Source organism: Lepidochelys kempii, chromosome 6 (genome assembly GCF_965140265.1).
Source record: "Lepidochelys kempii isolate rLepKem1 chromosome 6, rLepKem1.hap2, whole genome shotgun sequence".
Lineage (NCBI taxonomy): Eukaryota > Metazoa > Chordata > Testudines > Cheloniidae > Lepidochelys > Lepidochelys kempii.
The window spans coordinates 100,578,464-100,605,191 of record NC_133261.1 but is presented as its reverse complement, the minus strand read 5'-3'; the positions used below and the strand labels follow the sequence as shown (position 1 = coordinate 100,605,191).

The window sequence follows — 26,728 nt, the reverse complement described above, 5'->3', positions numbered from 1 at the left end:
CAGTTTGGCTTAACAGTGAAATCCTTGCTGATCTTAAACACAAAAAAGAAGCTTACAAGAAGTGGAAGATTGGACAAATGACCAGGGAAGAGTATAAAAATATTGCTTGGGCATGCAGGAGTGAAATCAGGAAGGCCAGATCACACCTGGAGGTGCAGCTAACAAGAGATGTTAAGAGTAACAAGAAGGGTTTCTTCAGGTATGTTAGCAACAAGAAGAAAGTCAAGGAAAGTGTGGGCCCCTTACAGAATGAGGGCGGCAACCTAATGACAGAGGATGTGGAAAAAGCTAATGTACTCAATGCTTTTTTTGCCTCTGTCTTCACAAACAAGGTCAGCTCCCAGACTGCTGCACTGGACAGCACAGCATGGGGAGGAGGTGACCAGCCCTCTGTGAAGAAAGAAGTGGTTCGGGACTATTTAGAAAAGCTGGACAAGCACAAGTCCATAGGGCCGGATGTACTGCATCCAAGAGTGCTAAAGGAGTTGGCGGATGTGATTGCATTATCTTTGAAAACTCATGGCGATCGGGGAAGGTCCTGGATGACTGGAAAAAGGCTAATGTAGTGCCCATCTTTAAAAAAGGGAAGGAGGAGGATCCTGGGAACTACAGGCCAGTCAGCCTCACCTCAATCCCTGGAAAAATCATGGAGCAGGTCCTCAAGGAATCAATTCTGAAGCACTTAGAGGAGAGGAAAGTGATCAGGAACAGTCAGCATGGATTCACCCAGGGCAAGTCATGCCTGACTAATCTAATTGTCTTCTATGACGAGATAACGGGCTCTGTGGATGAGGGGAAAGCAGTGGACGTGTTGTTCCTTGACTTTAGCAAAGCTTTTGACACGGTCTCCCACAGTATTCTTGCCAGTAAGTTAAAGAAGTATGGGCTGGATGAATGGACAATAAGGTGGATAGAAAGCTGGCTAGATTGTCAGGCTCAACAGGTAGTGATCAATGGCTCGATGTCTAGTTGGAAACCAGTATCAAATGGAGTGCCCCAAGGGTCGGTCCGGGGGCCGGTTTTGTTCAATATCTTCATAAATGATCTGGAGGATGCTGTGGATTGCACCCTCAGCAAGTTTTCAGATGACACTAAACTGGGAGGAGAGGTAGATATGCTGGAGGGTAGGGATAGGATACAGAGGGCCCTAGACAAATCAGAGGATTGGGCCAAAAGAAATCTGATGAGGTTCAACAAGGACAAGTGCAGAGTCCTGCACTTAGGACGGAAGAATCCCATGCACCGCTACAGACTAGGGACCGAATGGCTAGGTAGCAGTTCTGCAGAAAAGGACCTAAGGAGTGACAGTGGACGAGAAGCTGGATATGAGTCAACAGTGTGCCCTTGTTGCCAAGAAGGCCAATGGCATTTTGGGCTGTTTAAGTAGGGGCATTGTCAGCAGATCGAGGGACGTGATCGTTCCCCTCTATTCGACATTGGTGAGGCCTCATTGGGAGTACTGTGTCCAGTTTTGGGCCCCACACTACAAGAAGGATGTGGAAAAATTGGAAAAAGTCCAGCAGAGGGCAACAAAAATGATTAGGGGACTGGAACATATGATTTACGAGGAGAGGCAGAGGGAACTGGGATTGTTTAGTCTGCGGAAGAGAAGAATGAGGGGGGATTTGATAGCTGCTTTCAACTACCTGAAAGGGGGTTCCAAAGAGGATGGATTTAGACTGTTCTCAGTGGTAGCAGATGACAGAACGAGGAGTAATGGTCTCAAGTTGCAGTGGGGGAGGTTTAGGTTGGATATTAGGAAAAACTTTTTCACTAGGAGGGTGGTGAAACACTAGAATGCGTTACCTAGAGAGGTGGTGGAATCTCCTTCCTTAGAGGTTTTTAAGGTCAGGCTTGACAAAGCCCTGGCTGGGATGATTTAGTTGGGGATTGGTCCTGCTTTGAGCAGGGGGTTGGACTAGATGACCTCCTGAGGTCCCTTCCAACCCTGATATTCTATGATTCTATGATTTTTCCTCCCCTGTACCTGAGGATTTTAAATCGTTCAGCCTTGGGTATTCAGGCCAAGTTTTCTCAGGAGAACACCCATAAATTGATGGATATTCTCCAATCCTCAGCTCCAGGGAGAGTGACTTTCTCCATAAATGAAGCAATCTTGGAACCGGCAAAGATCCTAACACCCAGCTTCCTTACACCCACAATGAAGCATGCAAATAAAAGATACCACATGCTTGTGAATAGTTTTTTGGGTGCTTCTACTCACATACAGCGCCTAAGTCTCTTGTTGTAAGAGCAGCTAATGAGAGGTTGAGATGGGGGCGAGATAAGTTGACACCAAAGGACAGGGACTCTAAAAGATTGGACTTGTTTGGGAAAATTTATTCTGCCGCATCCTTACAAATGCTCATTGCCAGTCACCAGGCACTTTTATCAAAGTATGACTTTCCAAAGTGGGAAACAATGGCAAAATTTATAGATAAGTTGCCAGAATCCTCCAGGGAAGAGTTTAAGAGTTCATTGTAAAAGGTGACTAATGGCAAAAATATCACTATGGTCAGCTTTTGGAAATGACAAAATGTTACATTCCTTGAAAAATGAGCTATGATGCATTTGCTGGAGATTTTAACACCAGCATTAAAGAGGCATCACTTTCCAGGGCAACAACTTAAGCAGCATTATTGTCTTCAGTGGTTCTTTAGGTTGAATTGTCTTGCTAGGCAGCAAGACTTTTCCAGGAAGGGGCTCAAGTCTTATAAGAGATCTTCTAGTCCCAATTTTAACCAGTCAGCCTGTTTTTCATCAGTTTTGGGTATGCAGCTAATTTGACTCGCTCTCCGAAGCCAGCATTACAGTCGGCAGGCTTCAAGCCATTCTCCTACATTTGGGGATAAGCTATCCTACTTCTACAGGTCTTGGGAGTCAGTAACTATGGATAAGTGGGTCCTGAGCACTGTGGGATTGGGTTATGCCTTCAGTTCCTGTCCATTCCTCTTCTCACCCTCCTACTCCATTCCTTTCCATAGACCCCTCTCATGAGTGTCTGCTCCTTCAGCAGATGCAGACTGTCTGGGTTTTGGGTGTGATGAAAGAGGTTCCTCTTCAGAACTGGGCAAGGGAATTCTACTCATGGTATTTCCTGATCTCCAAGTCCAAGGGAGATATGAGACCTATCCTCAGCCTCCACAGCCTCAACAAATACATGAAATTCCGCATGGTTACCCTAGTGACTGTTCTCCCTGCTTTGAATCACAATGACTGGTTTGCCACCCTCATTCTTCAGGACTCTTAACTTCCATGTGGTAATTTTCCCAAGTTACAGACAGTTTCTAAGATTTGTAGTGGCAGGTCAGCATTATCAGTATGCTGTGCTTCCCTTTTGCCTGTCCTCCACTCCATGGGTATTTACCAAATACATGATGATAGTAGTAGTAGTAGTATATCTCAGAGAAAAGAGGAATTCATGTGTTCCCATACCTGGACAATCGGTTAGGGAGTGACAGAGGATAAGTCCTCTTTCATGTCCTATTCACTCTACATCTCTTCAGTCATCTGGGTCTGATTTTGATCAAAGGAAAATCAACAGTAATACCAACTCAAAAAATCGACCTCGGAAAACTGGGGCCCCACTAAACTCTGTAAGTTCAAGAATCTTTCTGCCGAACGAATGATTTCAAGCAATTTGTCACCTGTGGCTGGCATTCCAATCTCAACCTTCAGTTATGGTCTGTGTATGCCTGAAGTTACTAGGCCATATGTCTGCGTGCACTTTTGGAGTTCAGCATGCAAGATTGTGCTTTCATCCTCTTCCAGCGTAGGTGAAATTGGTCTATTGCCCAAGTTGTCAATCGCTGGATAGCCTTGGACTTCTTACAGTGCTGGGCAGTTCAGAGCAATGTACACCAGGGTTTTCCCTTTGCTCATCCTCCACCAACCATGACCATAATCACTGATGCCTCTTCAATAAGTTGGGGAGCACATCTGGGGGCATTGACAATTTAGGGCTTGTGGTCAGAACAGGAGACTTTCTGTCATATCAGCATTTGCGGAGCACAGTTCTTTGAACAGGAGCTCATTTAAGATAGTTTTTAAAAGAATATATTTTGACAAAGGACACAGAAAATATATTAGCATGTGTATTAATTTTATAAAGTAAATTTTCCATAGCAATTTATCTTTTGGTGCACTGATGGTTTGTTTTCAACAAATGTATTATTTACTCAGGTGTATATTTTTAAAAGCTTTGTTATGTTTATGGTAAGAATTTTAATCTAAAGCATGGAATGTTTTCAAAAGTATTTATTAAAGTGAGACATACTACAATTATTTACTGCTTTTCATCTTCAAAATACATTATAAATATGAACTAATGATCAAACAGCAACCCTGTGGGGTAGGGAAATAAGTATTAATGGTCCATATCAATAGTGAATGTAACAACAATGAAGTCTGTGCTGTTACACGAGGGACAAATTTGATCCATTATCACAATACTCCTAATGAGAAAGCTGAGAGAGAGAGGTTAAGGGACTTGTCCAATATCATTGAGAAGTATATATCAAATCCAGATTTAGAATTTAGTGATTCGTAGCTCCAAGCTCTGAATGTAGAATATTATGTCATCATAAGGCCATTCTCTATTAAATATTAGAACATTTTTTCAAATTTAATCATTGCCATATATGCATAAATGTTTTAACAAACGTATTAATTTTTTGTATTTTTATTTTAGGCTCTCAGTCTTTTTACCAGGAACATAATGATGATATTCTGTGCCTCACTGTAAATCAGCACCCCAAGTTTACCAACCTTGTGGCAACTGGCCAAGTAGGTATGTTTGTATTTTTTTAAAATGAAATTAACATATAAGCATGACATTAGGGTCATTTGAGTTCATGAGTAAAACATAAAGATTATTTGATTATGCTATCTCCGTTTGTATGAGTGTTACTCAGTTACCTGTCCTCTTTATTTTTTTCTAGTGTGTAATTTAATAAAATTAAACAAAAATTATTGAGAGGCTTAGGAAGCCAAAGCCTATATTTTGCTTGGAGAGTTATCAGAAAGTAATTTTGGAAATTTTGAGCCCCATTTAAATTCGTCTGTACTTTCATTTAATCTCCTGACTTGTTCTAGGACATCATCATAAACAGTCTTTCCAACCAACTCAACAGTAGTCTGTTGATGAAAGGGAGACAAATGAAAAACATTTAATTAAACAGTGGCCTGCATTTTTATCTTAAATGGAAAAATAGTTGTGAATTTATGTAATATTATCTCATGATATAGGTTTACAGTATCTACAACTACAGTGCTCATAGTAAATGGTTTTAACCTTCCAAACAGAGCCAAAGCAGTAATGAGTGTTTCCCTCCAGATCAGGGGTTCCCAAGCTCAGTTCGTGGCTTGTTCAGGGTAAACCCCTGGCGGGCCACGAGACACTTTGTGTACCTGAGCATCCACAGGTACGGCCGCTCGCAGCTCCCAGTGGCCGCGGTTCGCCATTCCTGGCCAGTGGGAGCTGCGGGAAGTGCTGCAGGCCAGGCTACTGCTTACCCTGAACAAGCCACGAGCCAAGTTTAGGAACCCCTGCTCTAGATAATCTAGATTTTAGTATAAACAAATATATATTAAAATGACATTAAAGTTGATATGTGAGATCACACACAAAAAAAGAAATCCTTACAACAGTACTCTTATATCAACACTATTGTGTCTAGACGTTGCAGCACAATACAGTCCTCTGTCAATTCCACAACCCAAACATATGTTGCATATCTTTTAATGTTTCTCAGCAAATAATAGCACATATTGAATGTCTGAGAGTTTAGAAAATGTAGGAACCAGATTGACTTAACAGGTATATATTTTTATTTCTCTACAAAAGTTTGTACTGAAGTTACTGCTAAGAAGAGCTGGGAAAATAATGGAAAATAACAGCTGTTTTCTGTTCACTGGGAATTTTGAAAAGTTGGGAAAACATTTCATGTTGGACTGAAAACAAACATTTTTCAAAATTTTTGGCAAATTGAAAAGAAAAAAAAATAAAACGTGTTTCAGGTTGAATAAAACATCTTTTGAAAAAACTGAAATATTGCGATTAGATTTTGAACATTTTTTAAAAGGTTTACTCAAAGAATGCAGAATGGGGTGGGAGGAATGCAATGACCCTCCAAAAGCTATGGTTCTTTGCTTATTTTGTTTCCCTCTGTGCTTCTTCACCCAGGAGGAAACATAAGACACTTTTAATGCGTATTTGTCCCAAAAGCATTCTGTAAAGCAGCTAATAATAGAACAACTTCTACCTTGTTCTATAACCTGGACTGAGGAATAAAGAGCCGGAACAGATGACTCCACATAAATAAAATTGTTCCCATGCAAATAATCCCAGTAAATAAATGGCGGGGGGGGGGGGGGGGAATTTTTTTAAAAAAAAGATAAAATATTTTTTCTAAGCAAAACAATTTTTAAAGCTTTACACTGGCATTAAGGTTATTTTACTATACTTATTTGCTTTTGTTATTTTTAACAGTGTTGTAACTTGCATCAGCATAGTTTTGACATAATGCAGTCTCCAAAGATTTACAGAAATATTACTTTAATGTGTTTTCAAATTGTAATGGCAGGGTAGCGGAGTCTCTCTAGACTTGCATTGAAATAGTTTTGACATCAGAATATCTCATTGCAATGTTTTATGATGATGCTAAATCCGTTATGTTATGCAGAATGCTTAATTGCTTCTCTAATTTGGGCGTGTTCCTGTGTAATGCTGATCACCTATCCCTTCTACTGAAGTAAATGGGAGTAGAGGGGGTTCAGTACATGTCAGGATCAGGCCCTTTATTAATATACCATCTCAAACATTTTTCCCCTCTGGGCATTTATTTACTTAATTGGTTAGCATGCCTGAAACATGTAAAAAATGCTATTAATTTAGAGCTAGGCAGAGAAGGACTCAAGTGTAGACTCAAGTGACATTTGTACATTTTATAACTCACACAGTTGAAGACAAAATACATTCATGCTAGCCATTTGTATTCCAAATGTGACTGAAACCACTTAGACTTTAGACATCAATATTTGTTCAACTTTAACTATAATAGCAGTATTGGTACTGCTGTAGTGCAAGAAGATGACCTCAGGGTGTGTGGTAAGAAATTACACTTTTTGTAGCATATATTTTCTTGAACCCTTATCTTATTTCTGATCTAATTATTTTTCTGCTGCTTTTCCATTACAGGAGACTCAGCAGATATGTCAGGTAAGGGAAATAAAATTTTAACCTCTTCAGGTATAGTTAGACTATTGAGTAGTCACTGTCTACAACTTCGTAGATCAATAAATTCTGAGAATATATTTCAAGTTTATAAACCACATATCAATCATTTACTGCCTCAGCACTGAACATAAACCACAATAGCTCAGTAAATTGTAAAAACAGAGTATCTCCTTTACCAAAGATCAAAACATTCAAAAGAACACATCTTAAAACTATTTTTTGTTGAAACATATTCCCTCCTTGCTGCCCGGTGATAAACTATTTCTAACATATGCTGCTACTGTAGCATATCTGTACAAACATGCAGTTTTTAGAAGCTATTGGGGCTGACAACTAACAGTTTTAGACAATTCAATTGAACATAATTTTGTAATGTACACATTTAAAGTAATATTCCACTGAGGAGGCCTAGGTGACTGAGTGAATAAAATAACCACCTTTCATATCTATTGTATGATTGTCGTGCAATTACTACCAGTGATCCAAAATGATTGTTGTTATGTCAGTTTAATTTTGTGATGAATCATTTTGGGTCTTTTGACAATTGCAATTGAGCTGTCTTTAGTAATAAATTGTATCTTAACTGTAATCTTAAGGATCCATCACCATCATGTGTGAGTGAGTTCATTGTTGAGCAATCATTGTAGTTGTTCGTCACACATCAGACACAGAGATGCATAAAAGTGGGTTTGTGTGTATATAGAGAATATGATAAAAATTATGCATGTGATGAGCACATGGTCAGTGAAATTTTGAAGTGTGTTGATTTTTTTTGAATATGCCAAATGAAGGTTACATTAAGGATGGGAGAGATCATACAAGGGAGCCTTTTTCCAACCAATACTCCTATGTAAGAGGTAACCATAATATGGCTGTTTCCATGAGTTCAGGAGGAACCCCTCTAGTACTGCATAATGTCTCCACTAACTCCCACTTAGGCACTTCTGCTGCCTCATTCACCCTCCTAGCACAGCTTTAGTTTGACCTTCTATGTCTTAATAAACCTATATAATTCCTGATGGCATTGCCTGGGTCCTGCACTATATTCTCTCTCCTTTGTGGAGCTACTAGACTAGAATCTGAGCTGCTGCTGCTCTTCATTATGATGTTTTAAGTATCTCCATGCCAAATTGTTTGCTGGCATCAGGATCAGAATGGCACTTGAAATGCTGTATTGACTGCAGAACAGGTCTAGTTCATTCTAATGCAGATCTCTTCTGCCCTGCTTGCCCATGGAACCTTTACCCTGACTAAAGAGAGAGAGGAGACCCCACAAAATGCTAGGACAGATACTCAGCAGGCAGACCATGACCTTCATGAGGGAGGAGCAAGATCAAGGCAGAGATTTTGAGAAGAGCGCAAACAGAGGGAACCACATTTTTCTTCCAGCTAACCCTATTGTAGACTTACTCAAATTCACATTTGTGGAGTCTAGATGAAGATAGGGTTGCCAACTTTCTAATTGCACAAAACTGAACACCCTAACCCCTCCACTTCCTGAGGCCCCGCCCCCTTCCCTGCACCTTCCCTGAGGCCCCACCCCCCACTCACTACATTCCCCGTGCCTCAGTGGCTCGCTCTCCCCCACAGTCACTCACTTTCACTAGGCTGGGGTAGAGGCTTGTGGTGAAGGAGGGGGTGAGGGCTCTGGCTGGGGGTGCAGGCTTGGGGGGGCTGGGGATGAGGGGATTGGGGTGCAGGAGGGGGCTCCAGACTGGGGGATGGGGAGGGGGCTTCAGGTTGAGGCAGGGAGTTGGGGTGTGGGAGGGGGTGAGGGTTCTGGGCTGGGGGTGCTGGCTCTGGGATGGGGCCGAGGATAAGGGGTTTGGGGTGCAGGAGGGGGCTCCAGGCTGGGGGGTGGGGCTGAGGGATTCAGACTGTGGGAGGGGGCTCTGGGCTGCAGTAGAGGATTGCGGTACGGGGGGGTGAGGACTCTGGGCTGGGGGTGCAGGCTCTGGGGTGGAACCAGGGATGAGGGGTTTGGGGTGAAGGAGGGGGCTCTGGGTTTGGGGGGGCTCAGGGCTGGGGAAGGGGTTGGGGTGTGGGGGTGTGAGAGCTCTGGGCTGTGGGGCAAGCTCTGGGGTGGGGCCAGGGATGAGGGCTTTGGTGCTCAGAGGGGACTCCAGTCTGGGGGGTGGGGCCGAGGAATTTGGAATGCAGGAGAGGGCTGCAGGTTGAGGCAGGGGGTTGGGGTATGGGAGGGGGTGAGGGCTCTGGGGTGGGGCCAGGGATGAGGGTGCTCCAGGTTTGGGGGGGCTGAGGGCAGGGGCAGAGGGTTGCAGTTCAGGGGGTGATGGGTTGGTTCACAGAAACCCCCTTGGGAACTGCCAACTGATGTGCCAAGACTACTTCTGCCCCTGCTTTCCTGCCCTGGAAGCTTAGGACTTCAGTGCTCTGTCTGGTTTGAGCCAGACCCGCTAGCCTGCTGCAAACCCAGACCCAGGTCTGAACCACATCCCCTATCAGCTGTAGACTTAACTGAAAGCAACTTACAGAAGTTGTCTTTAACACTCAGATGCCCAACTCCCAATGGGGTCCAAACCCCTTGTGCCACACAGGAAATTCAAAATAGAGACAACCCAGATAGTTATAGCAGGGGTTGAACCTGCAGGCATCCTCACTTTCAAAAAAACACACCTGCATATACATCACACCATCACATCAAAAATATTTGCTTTGCTCTGGGTCAAGAGCACTTTTAATTGACACTTTATCCTTGCATTGCTCCCACCCCCACCAGCACGTTCTGCTGTATCTCAACAACAGGCTTCTGAAAGCTCAGTCAGCTCTAGAGGCTCCAAAAGTAGTTTGTGAGTCAGTACAGCTGCTTACTCATATGGGGTTTATTATTAGCCTTAAGAAGAGTGAATTAGTGTGCTCTCAGAAATTGGTCCACTTGAAAACAGTCTTCAACATGTTCCAAGGTCTTGTCTACCTGTTCTAGGAGAGGTTTGACAAGGTAATTTTCTTAGCTCAGGAAGTTGGATGCCTATACACCAAATGAATCTTCCCAGGATTTTCACAAATTTGATTCCCTGTTTTGTGCTATGTAAAGTTTAAAAAAAGGAGCAGAGGGAGGGTTTCTATTTGGTTAAACCAAAGTGGCTATGTAACAGCATGAAGGAAATCTTCATAGCAGAAAAGAGCCTTCTGGACCCACTCTTTCAGGCCTCTTCATGAGTTGAAGGAGAGTCCTTCTGTCTTCCTTCTGCGAAGGTTGTTACTGATTTTTCAAGTAGGTTTGTGCTGCTGAGTCACTTACACACCTCTGAAAGTCCAACCCCTACTCAGGATTGGGGCCTCATTGTACCAGGCTCTATACACAGATTGCAAGCCATGGTTAGACTGTGTGCCCTTTTGGAAGGGACTGTCTCTGTGATGCCTAGCACAATGAGACTTCTAGGCGCTACAATAATCATCATCACCATAATTAATAATGTACATGCATATTGTAGAAAGACAATCCCTACCCCAGAGAGTTTACAATCTAAGTAACTCATACCAAGATAAACACCTCTAGTTCTTCTACCTCAGTAAGCTTACCAGTGGTTCAGCTGGCATACTGCTAGGTATAGCCCGCATTCCAATCTGGTGGGCACCTTGTAGAAAAGGAAATTTTGTTCTTTTCTTGTAAACTGACTTTCTGCAGAAACCACCAGTCTGAAAGCCTCACCCAAGTATTAAACCTGTAACAAGTTACATACTACTAGATAAGGTATGTTTCAAAGTTCTCAGATTTTGAGTTAATGTTTCAAGCTAAGGACAATTTAACTCGGGTTGAAAACAAGAGAGGACTGCTGGTATGAGGGTCTCTGTTGGGTTTCAGAAGCTCAGCAACCAACTAGAGGGTGAAGCTACTTGCACCAATATAATTTGGAACAACAAGCCCAGAGTCCAGACTGGTAGTCTTGTTTCAAAAAGTTAGTTTATAAGGTGAGACCAAAATCTCCCTTTTTTTTTAACTGAAACAATTTTATTTTTCTAGTGTTAAAAACCTCATTTGCTTTCAGTAGCAAAAATGTTGCCTTTGTTTGTAAGCATATAACAAATCATCGATGATTTTATATTCATTTAGCTACAGCTCCTTCTATCCACGTGTGGGATGCAATGAACAAACAGACACTATCTGTACTGCGTTGCTACCATTCAAAGGGAGTTTGTTCAGTCAGTTTCAGTGCCACTGGCAAACTTCTCCTCTCTGTAGGGCTGGATCCTGAACACACCATTACCATTTGGAAGTGGCAGGAAGGTAGGAAAGCATTTGTGTTTGTACAATACATTTATATTTCCCCTAAGTCAATCAAGAGCACACACCAAAATTGCAACATAAAATTTTTTGTTATCAACTGATAAAAATGATTGTAATAAATGTTTCATAGCATATACTATACAAGTTAAAAATAAGATAAATGTGCTTAACTATTGTGATAATTGCCAAATGTATTTCCAGTGCATCATCCTTGTAAACACTGGATAAGAAAATCCTTTGACCTCCATTTATAATAATAAAAGTAAATCTTACGTTTCATTCAGCTTTGTATTGAATCTATTCCTTTCTGGTAAATATAAATCTTTTCACACCCAGAAGGAGTCCTCTAGAGATTTGACTGACTCACTCACAAAGACCACAGAAGAAGCTGAAACTCTCAGAAAAGTGATGCCTAAACTGCTCCCTCTGTATAATCTCTGGAATTACATCACATGCCCAACTAAACAGTCATTCATAGCATCTCTGCTCTGAGTTCAAGGTTTTAGGCCACATGACCTTGGGTTTTGTTGCCCCTCCTCTCTTCTGCACTGTCATGCTCCTTCTCTCTCTCCCCTTCCCAACTGGCAAGTCCTTACCCAGATCATGACTACAAAGTTTCTGGTGCACCCAGAGCCTAGGGTTGCCAAATTTCTAATCGCACAAAACCGAACACCCTTGCCCCACCCCTGCCATGCCACTTCCTGAGACCCCCAACCCTTCTCTGAGGGCCCACCTCCTGCTCACTCCATCCCCTTTCCCTCTGTCACTCACTCTCCCCCACCCTCACTCACTTTCACCGGGCTGGGGCCGGGGGTTGGAGTGCCGGAGTGGGTGAGGGCTCCAGCTGGGGGTATGGGCTCTGGGGTGGGGCCAGAAATGATAGGTTCAGGATGCAGGAGGGGGCTCAGGGCTGGGGCAGGGGTTTGGGGTGCAGGAGGGTGTGCAGGCTCCGTCTGGGGCTGTGGGCTCTGAGTTGGGGTCAGGGATGGGGGATTTGGGGTACAGAAGGGGACTAAGGGCTGGGGCAGGGGTTGAGGTGTGGGAGTGTGTGCAGGGTGTGGGCTCTGGGAGAGAGTTAGGGTGCAAGAGGGGGTTCTGAGCTGGGGCAATGGATTGGGGTGCAGGCTCCAGCCTGGCAGTGCTTACCTCAGGTGGCTCCCAGTCCATGGCACAACAGGGCTAAGGCAGGCTTCCATGTGCCTCCCAGGAAGCAGGCGGCATGTCTGGCTCCTCGGTGGAGGGGCCAGGGGGTTCTGTGTGCTGCCAATGCCCGCAGGTGCCCACCCCTGCAGCTCCCATTGGCCACGGTTCCCAGTCAATGGAAGCAGCGGAGCCAGCACTTGGGGCGGGGGCAGGAGACAGACATGTGCCTTAGAGACAAACATGCCGCTGCTTCTGGGAGCTGCTCGGAACCAGGGTGGGGAGCCTGCCTTAGACTCACTGCACTGCCAACCAGACTTTTAGTGGCCCGTTCAGCAGTGCTGACTGGAGCTGCCAGGGTTCCTTTTTGACTGGGCGTTCCGGTCTAAAACCGGACATCTGGCAACCCTACCAGAGCCCTGAACCCTGGGTGCCGACATGATACATTACGCACTGACTGGCCACCTTCCCGTCTGGTGGTCTCTGCTGACCAAGGAGAAATCCATCAGGAGTGATGAGTGCATGTAATGAAAATGACCCCCCACTATATGTGTCTGTCATCATATGTGGTTAGTGTCCAGTCAGGTCCCTACAGAAACTGTGCAGTGTTGAGCATGGACATGGGCAAAGATAGAGCCTGTGTAGTACATTTAGTAAGGGCCTGTCTAGTAAGTTTCTCCTTACCATTTCAGTCAAGATGCCACTGTCCTAAACTTGCTCATCCTCAAAAGTTCATATGGCTCCATCTGGATAGCTACAGAGCCATCAAATGCTTCCTGGATAGGACAAAGTACTTTAGGTAGTCAGATACTTTGTTCATCTGCTCTGCAGGGAAGAACAAAGCATCTAAGAAGACTATCTTCAAACGGGTCAGAACATCTAATTTTGAAAACTATGTATAGGCTGGAAAGGCACCATCTTTGAGTCTTAGACTGATTTTGTTGAATGTACTCTACTGATCTTGGACAGAGAGAAATAGAGCAGCTTTGGAGAAAATCTGCCAAGCAGCCCCCTGGCAATCTCTGCATATTTTGACCGGATGCTAGACCTGTGATTTTCAGAGGACCTAAGGTAGTTAGACTCCCAATTCCCATTGAAATACAATAGGAGTAGGGCCCTGATCATTAGGCCCCTTTGAAAATTACAGCCTATAAGTAGACACAGCATCTTCACCAGATGCTGTCTTGGACATCAGGTCTTTCAGTCTTACATTCTTCTTGATCTGTCTCCTCATTTCATTCTTCTCCCCCACACCACCTTTCTCTATTCTGGAATTTTACCTACGCTGGGTACGTAGTTTGTATATGTGTATAGTTTTCTAGCGTTTAAAGCATTGGAGATAATCCATTCGAGGATTTATATAGGAGGAACAGTTTGGGGTTTCAGCTACTTTTTTTACTATTGTGGGGATGAATAACTCATCAGGCTCCAGAGTAAAGGATTCTTCTGTTGGGAGAAGACATATTTTTGTGGTAAATTCAAATTCTCCATTTTCTTTTTGCCAGGTGCCAAAATTGCCAGCAGAGCTGGTCATAACCAACGTATATTTGTAGCAGAATTCAGACCGGATTCAGATACCCAGTTTGTTTCAGTGGGAGTAAAACATGTGAGGTTTTGGACCCTTGCTGGAAGAGCTCTTCTCAGTAAAAAAGGGCTACTGAGTTTAATAGAAGATGCCCGGATGCAGACCATGCTATCTGTAGCTTTTGGAGCTGTATGTACCTTAACAAATTCTTTTAAAATGCATAGATACAAAACATTATTTTTACATCTTATTCTTCCATGTCTGTATATGTAGTAAAATGAGTTATCCTGAACTTTTCTGCCATAAATGCCTATTTGCATAATAGACTGCTATAACCTGCTGATTAGTATATAAACTGTATAGTTTACAAAAACTTATTATTTCTAGAGCTTATTCTTAATTAAAATGAAATCAATTCTGTTTAGAAAAAGGTTATGAATTCAGATACTCCCAGTGTTGTATAAACTTCATATGTATTGATATTTGATCACTAAAAATATTCCTGTCTAGTCCCATTCTGTTTTATTACTTTACAAAAAATGATAGGAAGATTTGACCTATGGGTAACAAATTTGACCTATGGGTAACAAATGTCCATCTTCCAGCCATGCTTATTCCAAGACAAAATTTAACTAAGCAAGATCCAAATTTGGGGGGATTAAGTCACAATATGTGGTATGCATTTAATGTAGAAAGTTTATAAAAAGGTATAAAAAACCAGCTATACCACCCCAGGTGGTGAGGTCATTATATCTTACTAGGATCAGGGCTGATCTATACTTGGATGGGAGATCCCCAAGAGAAATCTAGCATCTGTGGGAAGTTGTTTGGTGTTTCGGTAGGTACCACTTTTCCCTTCAAGTCAATATTCAGTAGCACCATCATAATTAGGTCATTGTAATATGCCCTCTTTCAGCTGAGTCCTAAAACCTGAGATTCTCATCTCTTGTGTTCATTAAACATGAAGACTTGTCTGTGGACTGCAGAGATGCTCTAGAATGGCTCTGTTCTCTCCTGCCTAAAGATTCCCAGAAGGTGGTACAGGGAGGTAGTACCTCTTCCCTTAAGGCACTTTTATGTGGAATTCTGCAGGGAACTTGCTGGCTGAAGTTCATTCCAGATAAGACTGAGGTGGTGATGTTAAATTGGGAAAGGCAACCAGAAGAAATTAAGAGAATAACTTTTCCACTTAAGGTTTTGGGCCCACCATGGGGTGGTTCTTGTTCACAGACTGGGTGTATTGTTGCATCCCCAGCTGCTGTGGGATGATCATACAGCAAAAGTGTCCAGAAATGCTCTTTGAGGATAATTATCCATGGTAACAATGTACCAAGAAATATGGTGGATTCTTTTAAAAGATATGCTCTAATTCAAAAGGAATTAGTTTGGAGGAGTCCTATGGCCTTTGGTATATAGGAATTCAGACTAGATGATCACATTGTTTCTTCTGCCCTTGGAATCTATTAAAATGATCTGCACCATGCTAAGAGATTGTGACCATTTCTTTGAGATTCTAAACCAGGACCCACACCTTTGTCACTTGAAGACTGGATTACTGCAATGTGCTGTACATGGTGCTATATCTTAAATAAATTTAAAAAACTCAGCTGGTGCACAACGTGGCAACCTGCTTATTAACTGGTGCTTCTGAATGGCAGAACATGACACTTGTGCTGTATGATCTACACTGGCTGCCTATTGGTTTCCAGACTGACTTTAAATTGTTGTTTGTGACCTCTAAAGCCCTAAATGGCTTGGGACTTCCCTACTCGACAGACTGCCTCTCTATCACAGTTGCAATTGGCAGATGTGTTTGAGCTGGATTCCCCTTGATTTAAAAGAGGGGGCTGGGTGTAGAGCGTTCTCCTTGAGGTGCCCTTAGCTCTGGAACAGGCTTCCCTCTTCTGGTCTGGTATAATCTGAGTCAGTTGACCTTTGTATCACAGTGCAAGAGATAGTTGTTGGTCCAAGCTGCATCTAAGGGTGAAGTTTGAGAGGGGTGAAACTATTGGGGAGTGTTGTCTTTTGCTGGCACTTCAGTTTTATTTCTGTTTTAGTAATTTATTGCAAGGGTGCTTAGGGAGGGTGGATAAGTGCCTTTCTTTACTTTTGCATACAAATCTAGATAAATAAGTAATTTTTTTTTTAAAGTATGGGCAGCTTTTCACAAGCATGGGGATGGTGTTTAGTGGCAGTTTCCTGGCCACATTCCCATGTATACTTCCTGCCTGATGGGATATATTTTTCTTCACTTCTAGTCATTTAATGTTATGTGATATTGCTGTACACAGATAAACAGCTGTGTCATTCCCTGCACAGAATCAGCTGCATTTCAGTGTTGGGTGGCAATGAGTCATGTAAATACGGTAAATAGCTTGGAAAGTGAATTGGGATCCCTGGAAATTAAATGTTTTCAATGCATATAACATCATCATCATCATAAAGATTGTGAGGAGCTCAGATACTATGATAATGGAGGCTATATTAGTGCCTTAGATAGAGATGTGACTTCAAGGGAAACCAGTGCCAGATAAAATCAGCAGAGTCAATCAAGGGAATGTATTTTCTTCACATTGATATATTATCTTACGTGTTACATATCACCAATAATTTGAAACATAAAGAATTCTGCACTTAACAAAAACAATTTGAACTTCCCAACAATAAGCATTTAGTTGTTACTGGTTTTAAATATTTTTCAATATCATTGCTTTTGAATACCTAAAGTAGTTAAGCTTAACTTTACTACCCCTCAAAAATAGGAGGCACAGTTAAAGAAAACCAAGTTATGTTTCAATGAGTTAGATTCTTACTACTTTCCTTTTTTAAATTGACCATCTCTGTACTCCATTGAGGGAAGTGCTGTACCTAATAGCTGGACACAAGATGATTTCCATCAAACATTGTGCTTGAAGAATAGTAGTAATAGTTTTTGTATGAAACATGATACTAACTAGTAATAGTTTTTACTGTTTTTGTGTGAAATATGATACTAACTAGTATCTTAGCTGCTCCTGATTTCCTGTCTGCTGTTCCATGGTTGTGCAAAGGGATGATGCGGAACGGACTCTGAGAGCCCTGTCCCTAAATCCCATACCTTGCACTTTCTCAGTGCAGGAAGGGAGTGTTCATGCTCCCTGTGGTGCTGGACATGTCAGCCTAGGCATGACCTTTGCTCTGTCCTTCTTCCACATTGACCGGAGAAGACCATGTGCCTTTAAAAGTGAATAACAACTGATTCTCTTTTGTGTGCTCACCCTCTAACTTGGAGGCTATCTGCCTGCCTTTTTCCTCTGCAGACAGAGTGCCTCAGGGATCTGCCATTGGTCTGTATCCCTCTACAAACACCACTTTTACAGCAATGACTAATAAAGCCACAATCTAGCCCAAAATGTAGAATTTGTTTATTATTTATTTATTTCAAAAGTTAAATGTATTTCTTCTTGACTTATTCAGAATCAAATGATAAGTATATTTTCCCCCCTTTTCAGAATAACTTGACATTTACAGGTACCATCAGTGGAGATGTTTGTGTTTGGAAAGATCATGTGTTGGTACGCATTGTGGCCAAAGCTCACAATGGGCCTGTGTTCACAATGTACACTACACTAAGAGATGGTCTAATCGTAACAGGAGGCAAAGAAAGACCGTGAGTCTTTTTTTTTTTATCATTCAAATATGTTTTACTAAGATATTATGTGCTGTACAAATGTGCTTCAGAACATGAAATTCCAGTAGTTACCATCAGTCACTTTATTTAAGCACCTATGCAAGCTATTTCAAACATTTTGTGATGATTTTTCATTATTAAGATTAAGACTGACTAGGAAAAAAATAATTTTAAACAGTACAGAAATAAACAGTTTTACAATGGGAGCATTACATACAGTGGAAGCCTGAGAACAGGGCCCTTGCTGGACCACTGAGGGGAAATACAGGTGGTGTTGCCCTGAACTGCAACAATGAATTTATCAATTTTCCCTTGCCATGAAATATAAATTGACCACCCCTTTCTTACACAGATATCTTTGTCAGGAAAACTCATGAGACGCTTGAGAGGTTAAAGGGCACCTATTCAATAGAATGGCCCTTGGGTCTCTCTTAATCAGATTTCAAAAAGAAGATCCTTTATTTTCATTACCAGTGCCAGTTTTCTTCCAGTCCCTTTTTACACTTTCAGACCTGGCATTAGAAGGGATGCAGTAGAGAGGAAAGCAGCATCATGAGAGGGAGCTGTCTTCTGCTCCTCTAGCCTCATTTGCAGATGCCAATGGCACACAGCAGATTTAATGAGACTGAAAGCTCAGCAAGATTCAGTATTGCAGAACACTACATATTTCCTTCCATTTTGGTGAGATCCTTTTCCTTTCCCTTGGAGATAGCTGTTAACGTACACCCCATCCAAATACAAAACTCCATCAAATTAATGATTATTTCCCTAAAATAATAGTCTTGCATTTTTAAAGATGTTTTGCTTTTAATATGTTCTTTTTATTTGCTACTTATTTCTCCACATTCTAATGTAATATTGAGTGTCTCAAAGCCAAAAGGGTATTCTTATCACATAGGTTCAAAAGAATTAATGAATATATTGAAAAAGGTAAGAATAAAATCAACTCATAACTGCTGTATATTGTCTTCTATTCTGAATAATCTCAAAACACACTGCACACTTTTTAATGTAAACTATACAGACTATCTAAAAACACAGAGACATATAATTTTGTAGTATGTTTGTTCATGGAAATCACTAGGAAATATCAGTTTTCCTGAAAAAATGGTGACAAAAGTATTTTGTAATTGTGTGTGTATGTTTTGGCATTTAATGTAGATCAAAAGTACTAAAAGCCAGATATCCTCCTCTGTTCCCTCTGTTCCCTGAATTGCATTCTCAAACTCTCCACCTGTCTTACTAATCAAATATGTATGGATGACCGCCTCTGGGAACTTGATGTATGCAACATATTTGCATACTTGGCTGATGCTTTGACCACACAGATTTCTGAAGATATGCTATGAGACCACTTTTAAGAGCAATGGAAGCCTGCGTACTTACACATCAATATTTATAACTATCTATTGAAAAACAGCAGTTGCTCATGATAAGTAGTTGAATCATTTAGCAGAAATGTAATGCAATGCTTTGGTCTAGTAACACTTATAGCTAAAATACATCATTAAAATTAACCGCCACGGAGCGTGCACAGCCTATCAAAATAACCACACAGTGTTATTGCTCTACCCTTGTGTCTCAGTTCTGCTCTATGAGGCTGTATTGGGCTGCTCAGAGTTGTGTTTAGAACTTGGAAGGCCCCTATTCTGGACCAAAATTAGGGAGACACAAAAATAATTTAAAGTCCCCACTGACCTTGTTTTCTGTAACCAGTACAAGAAGGGAGTAATGGAGAATCTGGCCTTTTTGCTGCTGTCTCCTCATCCCCATTATCTGTCATCTCATGCCTTTTCCATTTGTGGATTATGAACTCTACAGAACAGGGACCATGTCTTTTACTTGTTCTGTGAAGCATCTAGAACATTAAAGGCACTGAATAAAAAATAATAATAATAATTAAAAATACATGCTACAAATCTTATTCTGTTTTCTATTTCCCCATCAATACCTTCCCCATTGCTTCTCTTTCAGTTTTCCTTTTCAGTTTCTTTTCTTGTATTTTCTTCTCTTCCTTCACTTTCTCCTTGTTTTAGAATTATACTGTTATGGCTCACAGATAGCGTTTAACATATAGTACTAAACCAGTGGTTTGGGAAATCCACTCCTTTCTTCACATCATATGACTTTAGTCGCTAGACAGAAGAGTTTTCTAAATGCCATTTCACTACAGCAGGGAAGAAGCATTACAGTGAAGGAAATTGAGGAGCACCATATGAATTACAGAATCTGTAATCTAACTATGCCTTTGATTTATTTTTCCTCTGGACAGTAATTTAGAGATTTCAGCAAAATTGATCATCTTTATAGATTAATACACATAATTAATTCAAATCAAAGAATGTATGTGTTTTTGAAAGATGAGATTAAAACAGTCGAAAAGCAAATCTACCTTGGTTTAAAAACTGTTAAGTTTTAATAAATAAACTTTATTGATATATAACCTGAATTTTATTTTTTTAGACTGGTATATATTGCATATTAATATTTTTCCTATACAAATGTTAATGGAATCTTTAAGGAATAAACTTATAATGCCTTTACCCTGTTTATTACATTAGTGCCTAAGGGCCAATGAAGAATGGTGCCCCATTGTGCTTGGCACTATAAGAGTTGTAGAGGGTCCCTGCCCTGAAGAGCTCACAATTCAAATAGACAAGACAGAGACAGGGTGGGGGAAATGGATATAACACACAAACAGTGAAGAGTGTGATGGCAGACAATGTCATTTTAGTTCCATGCTTTTTCGGGGTGGGTTTTCTTAGGAGGGAATAAGCTAAATGGAAAAAATGGGGAGGTTAAACTACATTAAGTAATAAAATATTTTAATTGACTAAAATACGAGCTAGCTTTCATACTTAGTGTCTTTGGCTACTATCTTTTTAGATCAAAGGAAGGAGGGGCTGTTAAACTATGGGATCAGGAGCTGAAGCGATGTCGTGCCTTCAGATTGGAAACAGGACAGATGACTGACTGTGTTCGTTCTGTGTGTAGAGGCAAAGTAAGGCATGTTCTTTTTAATATATTGCTGTCAATCCTTGGGTTATTGCAGAACCTTTTTCTCATGGTTATTAGTTTGAATAATTAATACAAGTTGATTGTATGATGAATACAAGTTCAATTTAAAGAGTTACTGAAGAATCTAACTTTAATTTATAATTTTAAATGTTCTTAAATTAAAGGCTTTCCATGGCTGTAGATTATCTGTCATAAAGCATACTTTCCAGTCCACACATAAATACACTTAAGGAAATACTAGTGCCAGTTAGGATGACATTGTGTATACAACTTGATTAAAAAATGACAAAAGATCGCTTTCTGTGTTTAGCACCCAGACCATTATAACAACTCTTGAATTGAATACATTCTGTTAAATTTGGAGGCAGAGAATGATTCCGTTTTATATCTTCTGTCCGATTTGTGAACAGAAATTCAGACAATCAGAAGATTCACATGCCGATCTCTTCATTAACAAAATTTAATCCTTATTTGATTTCAGCAGCCCTTCTTGATGGAATTATAACCATGGCTCATTTGTTACTATTTATAAGTATTAGCTAATATATTATTACAGTAATAATTCTTTCACCATTGTCCCAGGGAAAAATTCTTGTTGGGACAAGGAATGCTGAAATAATTGAAGTTGGAGAGAAAAATGCAGCATGTAACATTCTAATTAATGGTCATATGGATGGACCTATCTGGGGACTGGCTACACATCCTTCAAGAGATTTTTTCCTTTCTGCTGCAGAAGATGGGACAGTGAGACTCTGGGACATTGCTGAAAAGGTAGATGTAAAGTTAATAGTACTAAGCAGCTATAATTTTAGCAAAAAAGAATCAGAGATTTATTCAATAGTGAGGATTTAAAATACCATAGTCTGAGAAACTAAGCTAGTATAGTGATTGTGACACTACCTTTTGCATAATAAAAATAACATTCAGTGGATACTATGAGAAACTGTTGGTTATGGATTATTTTGGAACATGCATAAATAGAAACATTTACTCCTCTTTTCCTGGTTTTTATTTTCTCACAGAAGATGCTGAACAAAGTCAGTTTGGGACATGCAGCTCGTACTGTTTCTTACAGCCCCGAGGGGGACATGGTGGCTATTGGCATGAAAAATGGAGAATTTATTATCTTGCTGGTGACCTCTCTAAAAATATGGGGGAAAAAAAGGGACAGAAGATCTGCTATCCAAGACATAAGGTCAGAAAAGTCATGGCATTTATCTACCCTTGAAATGTGATAATAATGAGCTGATAAAGTAAGCAAGCAATAATTTAAAAACAAAAACTCTGCCCACATAAGGTGATTTATTTTATAAGGAAGTCCCATATGCAAAAGTTGCTATTTACCTGGAGTTCGTATACCTAAAACACCATATTAATCCCCTCCCAATCCAGTGTAATTTTCAAAGTGTGTGCTTTGAGAATAGTTTTATAATACAATATAATTTACTTTTGTATAGTATCCATTGTACAGAGTATTACAAAATGCTTTGCAGAGACATAGAATAGAGTGAATGCTTTACAGAGCTGAGTATAATGACTTCAATACAAGGCATAAAGAGAAAAAAGACATATGAAGATGGAGTAGAACAGAAAGCTGGAACCTAAGCAGTAGAGATGTCAGTAAGTATTGTCAGACATTACTTACAATGAAGGGGAAATGGAAGGGTTCTGTCATAGGTGAGCCCAGTTCAGAACTCTAGATTCAAAAGAGAAGAAATCAACTCAGCCTCTTAGAGGGAGAGAAAATTTCAGCAGAGATAGGGTAGCACAAGAGAAAGAGTGACTCCTGATTGAGGAGAGTCACAAGGAGGGGAGATAGAAGATGTAAACAGTGTGTTTTCGTCAATATATTACTAATAATCAATCATGCTGAAAGAGAAAGTAGGACCAGACAAATTGTATGTTTTCTCTTGTCTTTAATCCCTTAGAATAAGAGCTGGATCCATTTTGTAACACTACGTTGCAAAAAAAAACAAACCCCATGATACTTGATATCAGAGAGTTGAAAAGAAAATAGAAAAAGAAATTCTAAGATCTTCAATTTTTCTTTTTGTGAATTTCAACCTCTCTTCTTAAACTATTTATCTATTCAGGTTCAGTCCAGATTCTCGTTACTTAGCAGTGGGTACTAGTGAGAATGCAGTGGATTTTTATGACTTGACATTGGGTCCAACGCTAAATCGAGTTAGCTACTGCAAAGATATCCCAAGCTTTGTTATCCAGATGGACTTCTCTGCAGATAGTCATTTTCTCCAGGTATCAGTCATTTGAGATCATTGTATATATTTTTTAAGTTTGTAAGTAAATTTATTGCTCATGAAGGTCTATTATCACTTGTTCATGCCAAAGATACTAGTGACAGACACCATGCAAGATTCCTTATGAGGCTCCAGTAATCACATCTCAGTCCTGACCAGCAGCTCCCCCAGTATTTCAGTTCTGGGCCTATCATGGTTAGAAACTGATAGCTGTGTTAAATGGTGAGGTTGTTTTGTGATAGGCGTACTTCTGAGTTACTAAAAAGTGACGTTGACTGTTCATCTGCCTCATCACCTTGTTGAAGCTGGGTTTGTGACCTTTTGGAAATGATCTTTCTTCCCAGGAATCATCAGGAAACTATGGCAAACCCTTCAGATTCCTGACCATAATAATAAAGTGCCCCTGTGCACATCTTATCAGTACAAGCCGCCTCTGATGAGCACTCTACCCATGTTGCCATGGCTTTCACAATGTATCTACACATTTTGACCCCTTTCTATGAGGTCACAAGCGCAAGCTTCAGGCTGCTGTAATTTACACTGGCCTTAAATGGCTCCAACAGGCCAAAAATAAATATTGGGATCATCATGGAGTAGGGATGTCCTAGCAGCACTCCATTTTCCCTGCTGCACCAACATCAGGGAGAAGGAATAGCATACGAGCTCTTATGTGGCCTCTTCACCACCAAAGGATCATACACAGACTGGGGTGAGCCTCCCCAGGCCAATTAAGCAACTTCTAAAAGTCCAGTTTATACCTGCATTATTTACAACAGTTACTCTTTTAATTGGGTGCTGTGTAGTAAGGAATGTACATATATTTCACTCACATTTTATTGGTAAGACTTTTTTAAATTGAAAATTGATCACCATTTCTCATTGTTCTCTACTTGTATACATTTTTGGGAAGCATAAGATCTTTCCACAGAATACTTCCTCTGATTCTACTGTAGGGTAAAAGGCTCTATCAATAACACCCTATTTCAGAGCCATTGATAATAACATTGAGTGTATAATTATATCCTTAGCACTTCAAATATCTTCAAACATTTTTAACTCAAATGATCTCTTATTTCTGAATGTTCATCCTCAAAGGTCTCTACAGGGTCTTACAAAAGGCAGGTCTATGAAGTGCCTTCGGGAAAACAGCTTATGGACCAGGCAGTGATTGACAGAATAACATGGGCCAGTTGGACCAGGTAACTAATTCACAGATTCGCTTTTGCTACTGGAGTAAAAGTTCAGATGTCTCCCACCTGGAAAGAAAACCATAGGTCTGGAAATGACCATATTATCATGAAGGATACTGCAACGCTACAGCATTTGATCTATATTTTTCTTAAAAACATGCCTGATTGATCTGGCAACAGAGTAGGAGTACATTATACAGTCACATAAGAAGAATGTATAGGCTCCACTTGAGACCACTGGCAATTAGCCCATCAGGGTATTAAATGCATATGGTCTCTGGAGGTTATGAGTTTTCACTCTCTTTAAGTACCCTTTACAGCTTTTGATCCAGCATCTAAGGCAGCAGTTCTCAAATTGTGGGTTGGGACCCCAAACTGGGTCACAACCCCTTTTTAATGGGGTCACCAGGGCTGACTTAGACTTGCTGCGGTCCGGGGTCGAAGCCAAAGCCCGAGGGCTTCAGCCCTGGGCAGTGGCACTCAGGTTACAGGCTCCCTGCCTGGTGTTAAAGCCCTTGGGCTTTGGTTTTGGCCCCCATCACCCAGGGCAGCAGGGCTATGGCAGGCTCAGACTTCGGTCCCCGAAGTAATATAGTAATTTTTGTTGTCAGAAGAGGGTTGTGGTGCAATCATAGACTATCAGGGTTGGAAGTGACCTCAAGAGGTCATTTAGTCCAACCCCCTGCTCAAAGCAGGACCAATCCCCAATTTTTGCCCCAGATCCCTAAATGGCCCCCTCAAGGATTTAACTCACAACCCTGGATTTAGCAGGCCAATGCTCAAACCACTGAGCTATCCCTCCCCCAATCTAAGGCAACCTGAGAGATCATACATTTCATTCTCCCAGTTAATGGAATGTGTTGCAGCAGTAGCTGTGAAATAGCAATTTGAGGGTAAGTCAGGAAAAAATATAAAATTGGTTTCAAATAAAAACCTGTATAATACAAGCCTGTGATCATTTAAGTTTTACAGAGCCTATTAGAGCATGTGTAGTAGACAGTGCTAGATTATACACAGTACTTCTATCTGTTTAACGTATGGGAAAAATATGATTATTATTGGTGTATTCAAAAATATACAAAATAAATCATTGTATAAACAGATATTATATTTAAAATGATATTTTATTAAGTTTGGCATTTTTTTGTTTTTTGAAAACTACGTTGTTTTTATTTTACATTGTATATTTAATTACTTTATTTTAATTTTTATAGAAATAAAAATCACTTATGTCATGCTCTAGGCTCATTTGACAAATCTGTAAAATCACAATCAATACAAAATAACAAATCCTGCAATATACCTTCATTCATGCACTAAAGGTTAATTGAAAAAATCAGTCTTTTTAAAAACAAAAAATCACCAGCCCCATACATCTCCCACTTTCTTAAAACCCTGAACAAGAGCTGGGATCTGTAGCATGCCCTGAAATTGGCAGACTTGAGCTACTTCATACCATTGTGGGGAGTGAATTCCAAAGTCCCTGGGCCTTTAAAGAGAGAGAATGTCCTGCCAGCAGCCCATTCCTTTTCAAAACAAAAAGGTTCCTGATCATAATCAGGATAGTATCAGACGGGGGAGAATTTTCAGGTCAACAGGTCCCGAGCCATTTTTGCACCTATCCATTTTATGATTTAATAGTGAGTTGATTATTATATTCCTTGTTTAATTGTGTTTGAAAGAAACACTGTCAGTTGACCTAGCCCTAACTGTATTATAACTTTATTTTAATATATATATATATATTATACTCAAGCCTGATCCAGAAAAATTCTAGCATCCCAAATTTTCAGCATATAAATTATAATCCATCATATAATCCAGTGCTGGGTTTCTCTTCAGGTTGTGGAGTATACATGTACATTATAATTAAAGCTAGCCAGAGACCAACAATTCCATTTCATGAGGATTTTCAAGGTTTGAAATGTATTTTAGATCCAGTGTAGGATGAAAACCAAATCTTTCAAAAGTTTTTGAAAAATGGAAAGTTATTGAAATGTCAGTTTTCAGAGCAAAAGGGTTAGCTTTTGATTTGGGTCTCTTTCTTTCTGGAATGGACCAGGGTCTACCCTGGACCTCGGGAACCTTTCAGTCAAAAATGCCATCAAAATTCATACATCTCAACAAAACATTTTGATTTCAGTGAAACAGCATTTTCCCATTAAAACATATTTCACAAAAAATGTTCTGACTAGCTCTAATTGTAACATCTCTGTTCAACTTCTGTATGTTGTACTTCACATCATTTATTTTTCTATATTTGATAATTGCCTCATTGGTCAATTTTAACCATATCAATTTCATCATATGCTTTTTAGCTTTGTTAGCCATGTTATATCTTTTTTTTTGGTAAATTGTTTACTTTAATTTCAGATTCTCATAATCACAGAATACTATAAAATTGGTTTATTATTTCTCAACCTATTGCTTTTCCTACAATG

General features: G+C 40.4%; 1 protein-coding gene and 1 long non-coding RNA gene across 13 annotated transcripts in view; one reads left to right on the top strand and one right to left on the bottom strand.

The window, feature by feature from the left end:
- The window catches only part of LOC140913287 (uncharacterized), a 33,693-nt gene extending 22,793 nt beyond the window's left edge, over positions 1–10,900 (bottom strand). Inside the window, exon 1 of the long non-coding RNA XR_012159521.1 lies at positions 10,781–10,900. This is a non-coding gene — a long non-coding RNA (uncharacterized lncRNA). The remainder of the gene's footprint in view (positions 1–10,780) is intronic.
- Positions 1–26,728, top strand: part of EML5 (EMAP like 5) — a 294,529-nt gene that overhangs the window by 257,048 nt on the left and 10,753 nt on the right. For 3 of the 12 annotated variants that reach the window (XM_073349376.1, XM_073349380.1, XM_073349379.1), the window contains exons 31-40: positions 4,691–4,789; positions 7,199–7,219; positions 11,313–11,486; positions 14,132–14,340; positions 17,643–17,800; positions 20,708–20,822; positions 21,422–21,610; positions 21,862–22,034; positions 22,933–23,095; positions 24,193–24,296. In XM_073349376.1, the coding sequence (XP_073205477.1) occupies positions 4,691–4,789; positions 7,199–7,219; positions 11,313–11,486; positions 14,132–14,340; positions 17,643–17,800; positions 20,708–20,822; positions 21,422–21,610; positions 21,862–22,034; positions 22,933–23,095; positions 24,193–24,296 (1,405 nt within the window). Of the gene's footprint in view, positions 1–4,690; positions 4,790–7,198; positions 7,220–11,312; positions 11,487–14,131; positions 14,341–14,886; positions 14,973–17,642; positions 17,801–18,331; positions 18,659–20,707; positions 20,823–21,421; positions 21,611–21,861; positions 22,035–22,932; positions 23,096–24,192; positions 24,297–26,728 lie in introns of those variants that run through there. The other 9 variants (XM_073349377.1, XM_073349378.1, XM_073349382.1 and 6 more) reach the window with 9 other exon arrangements.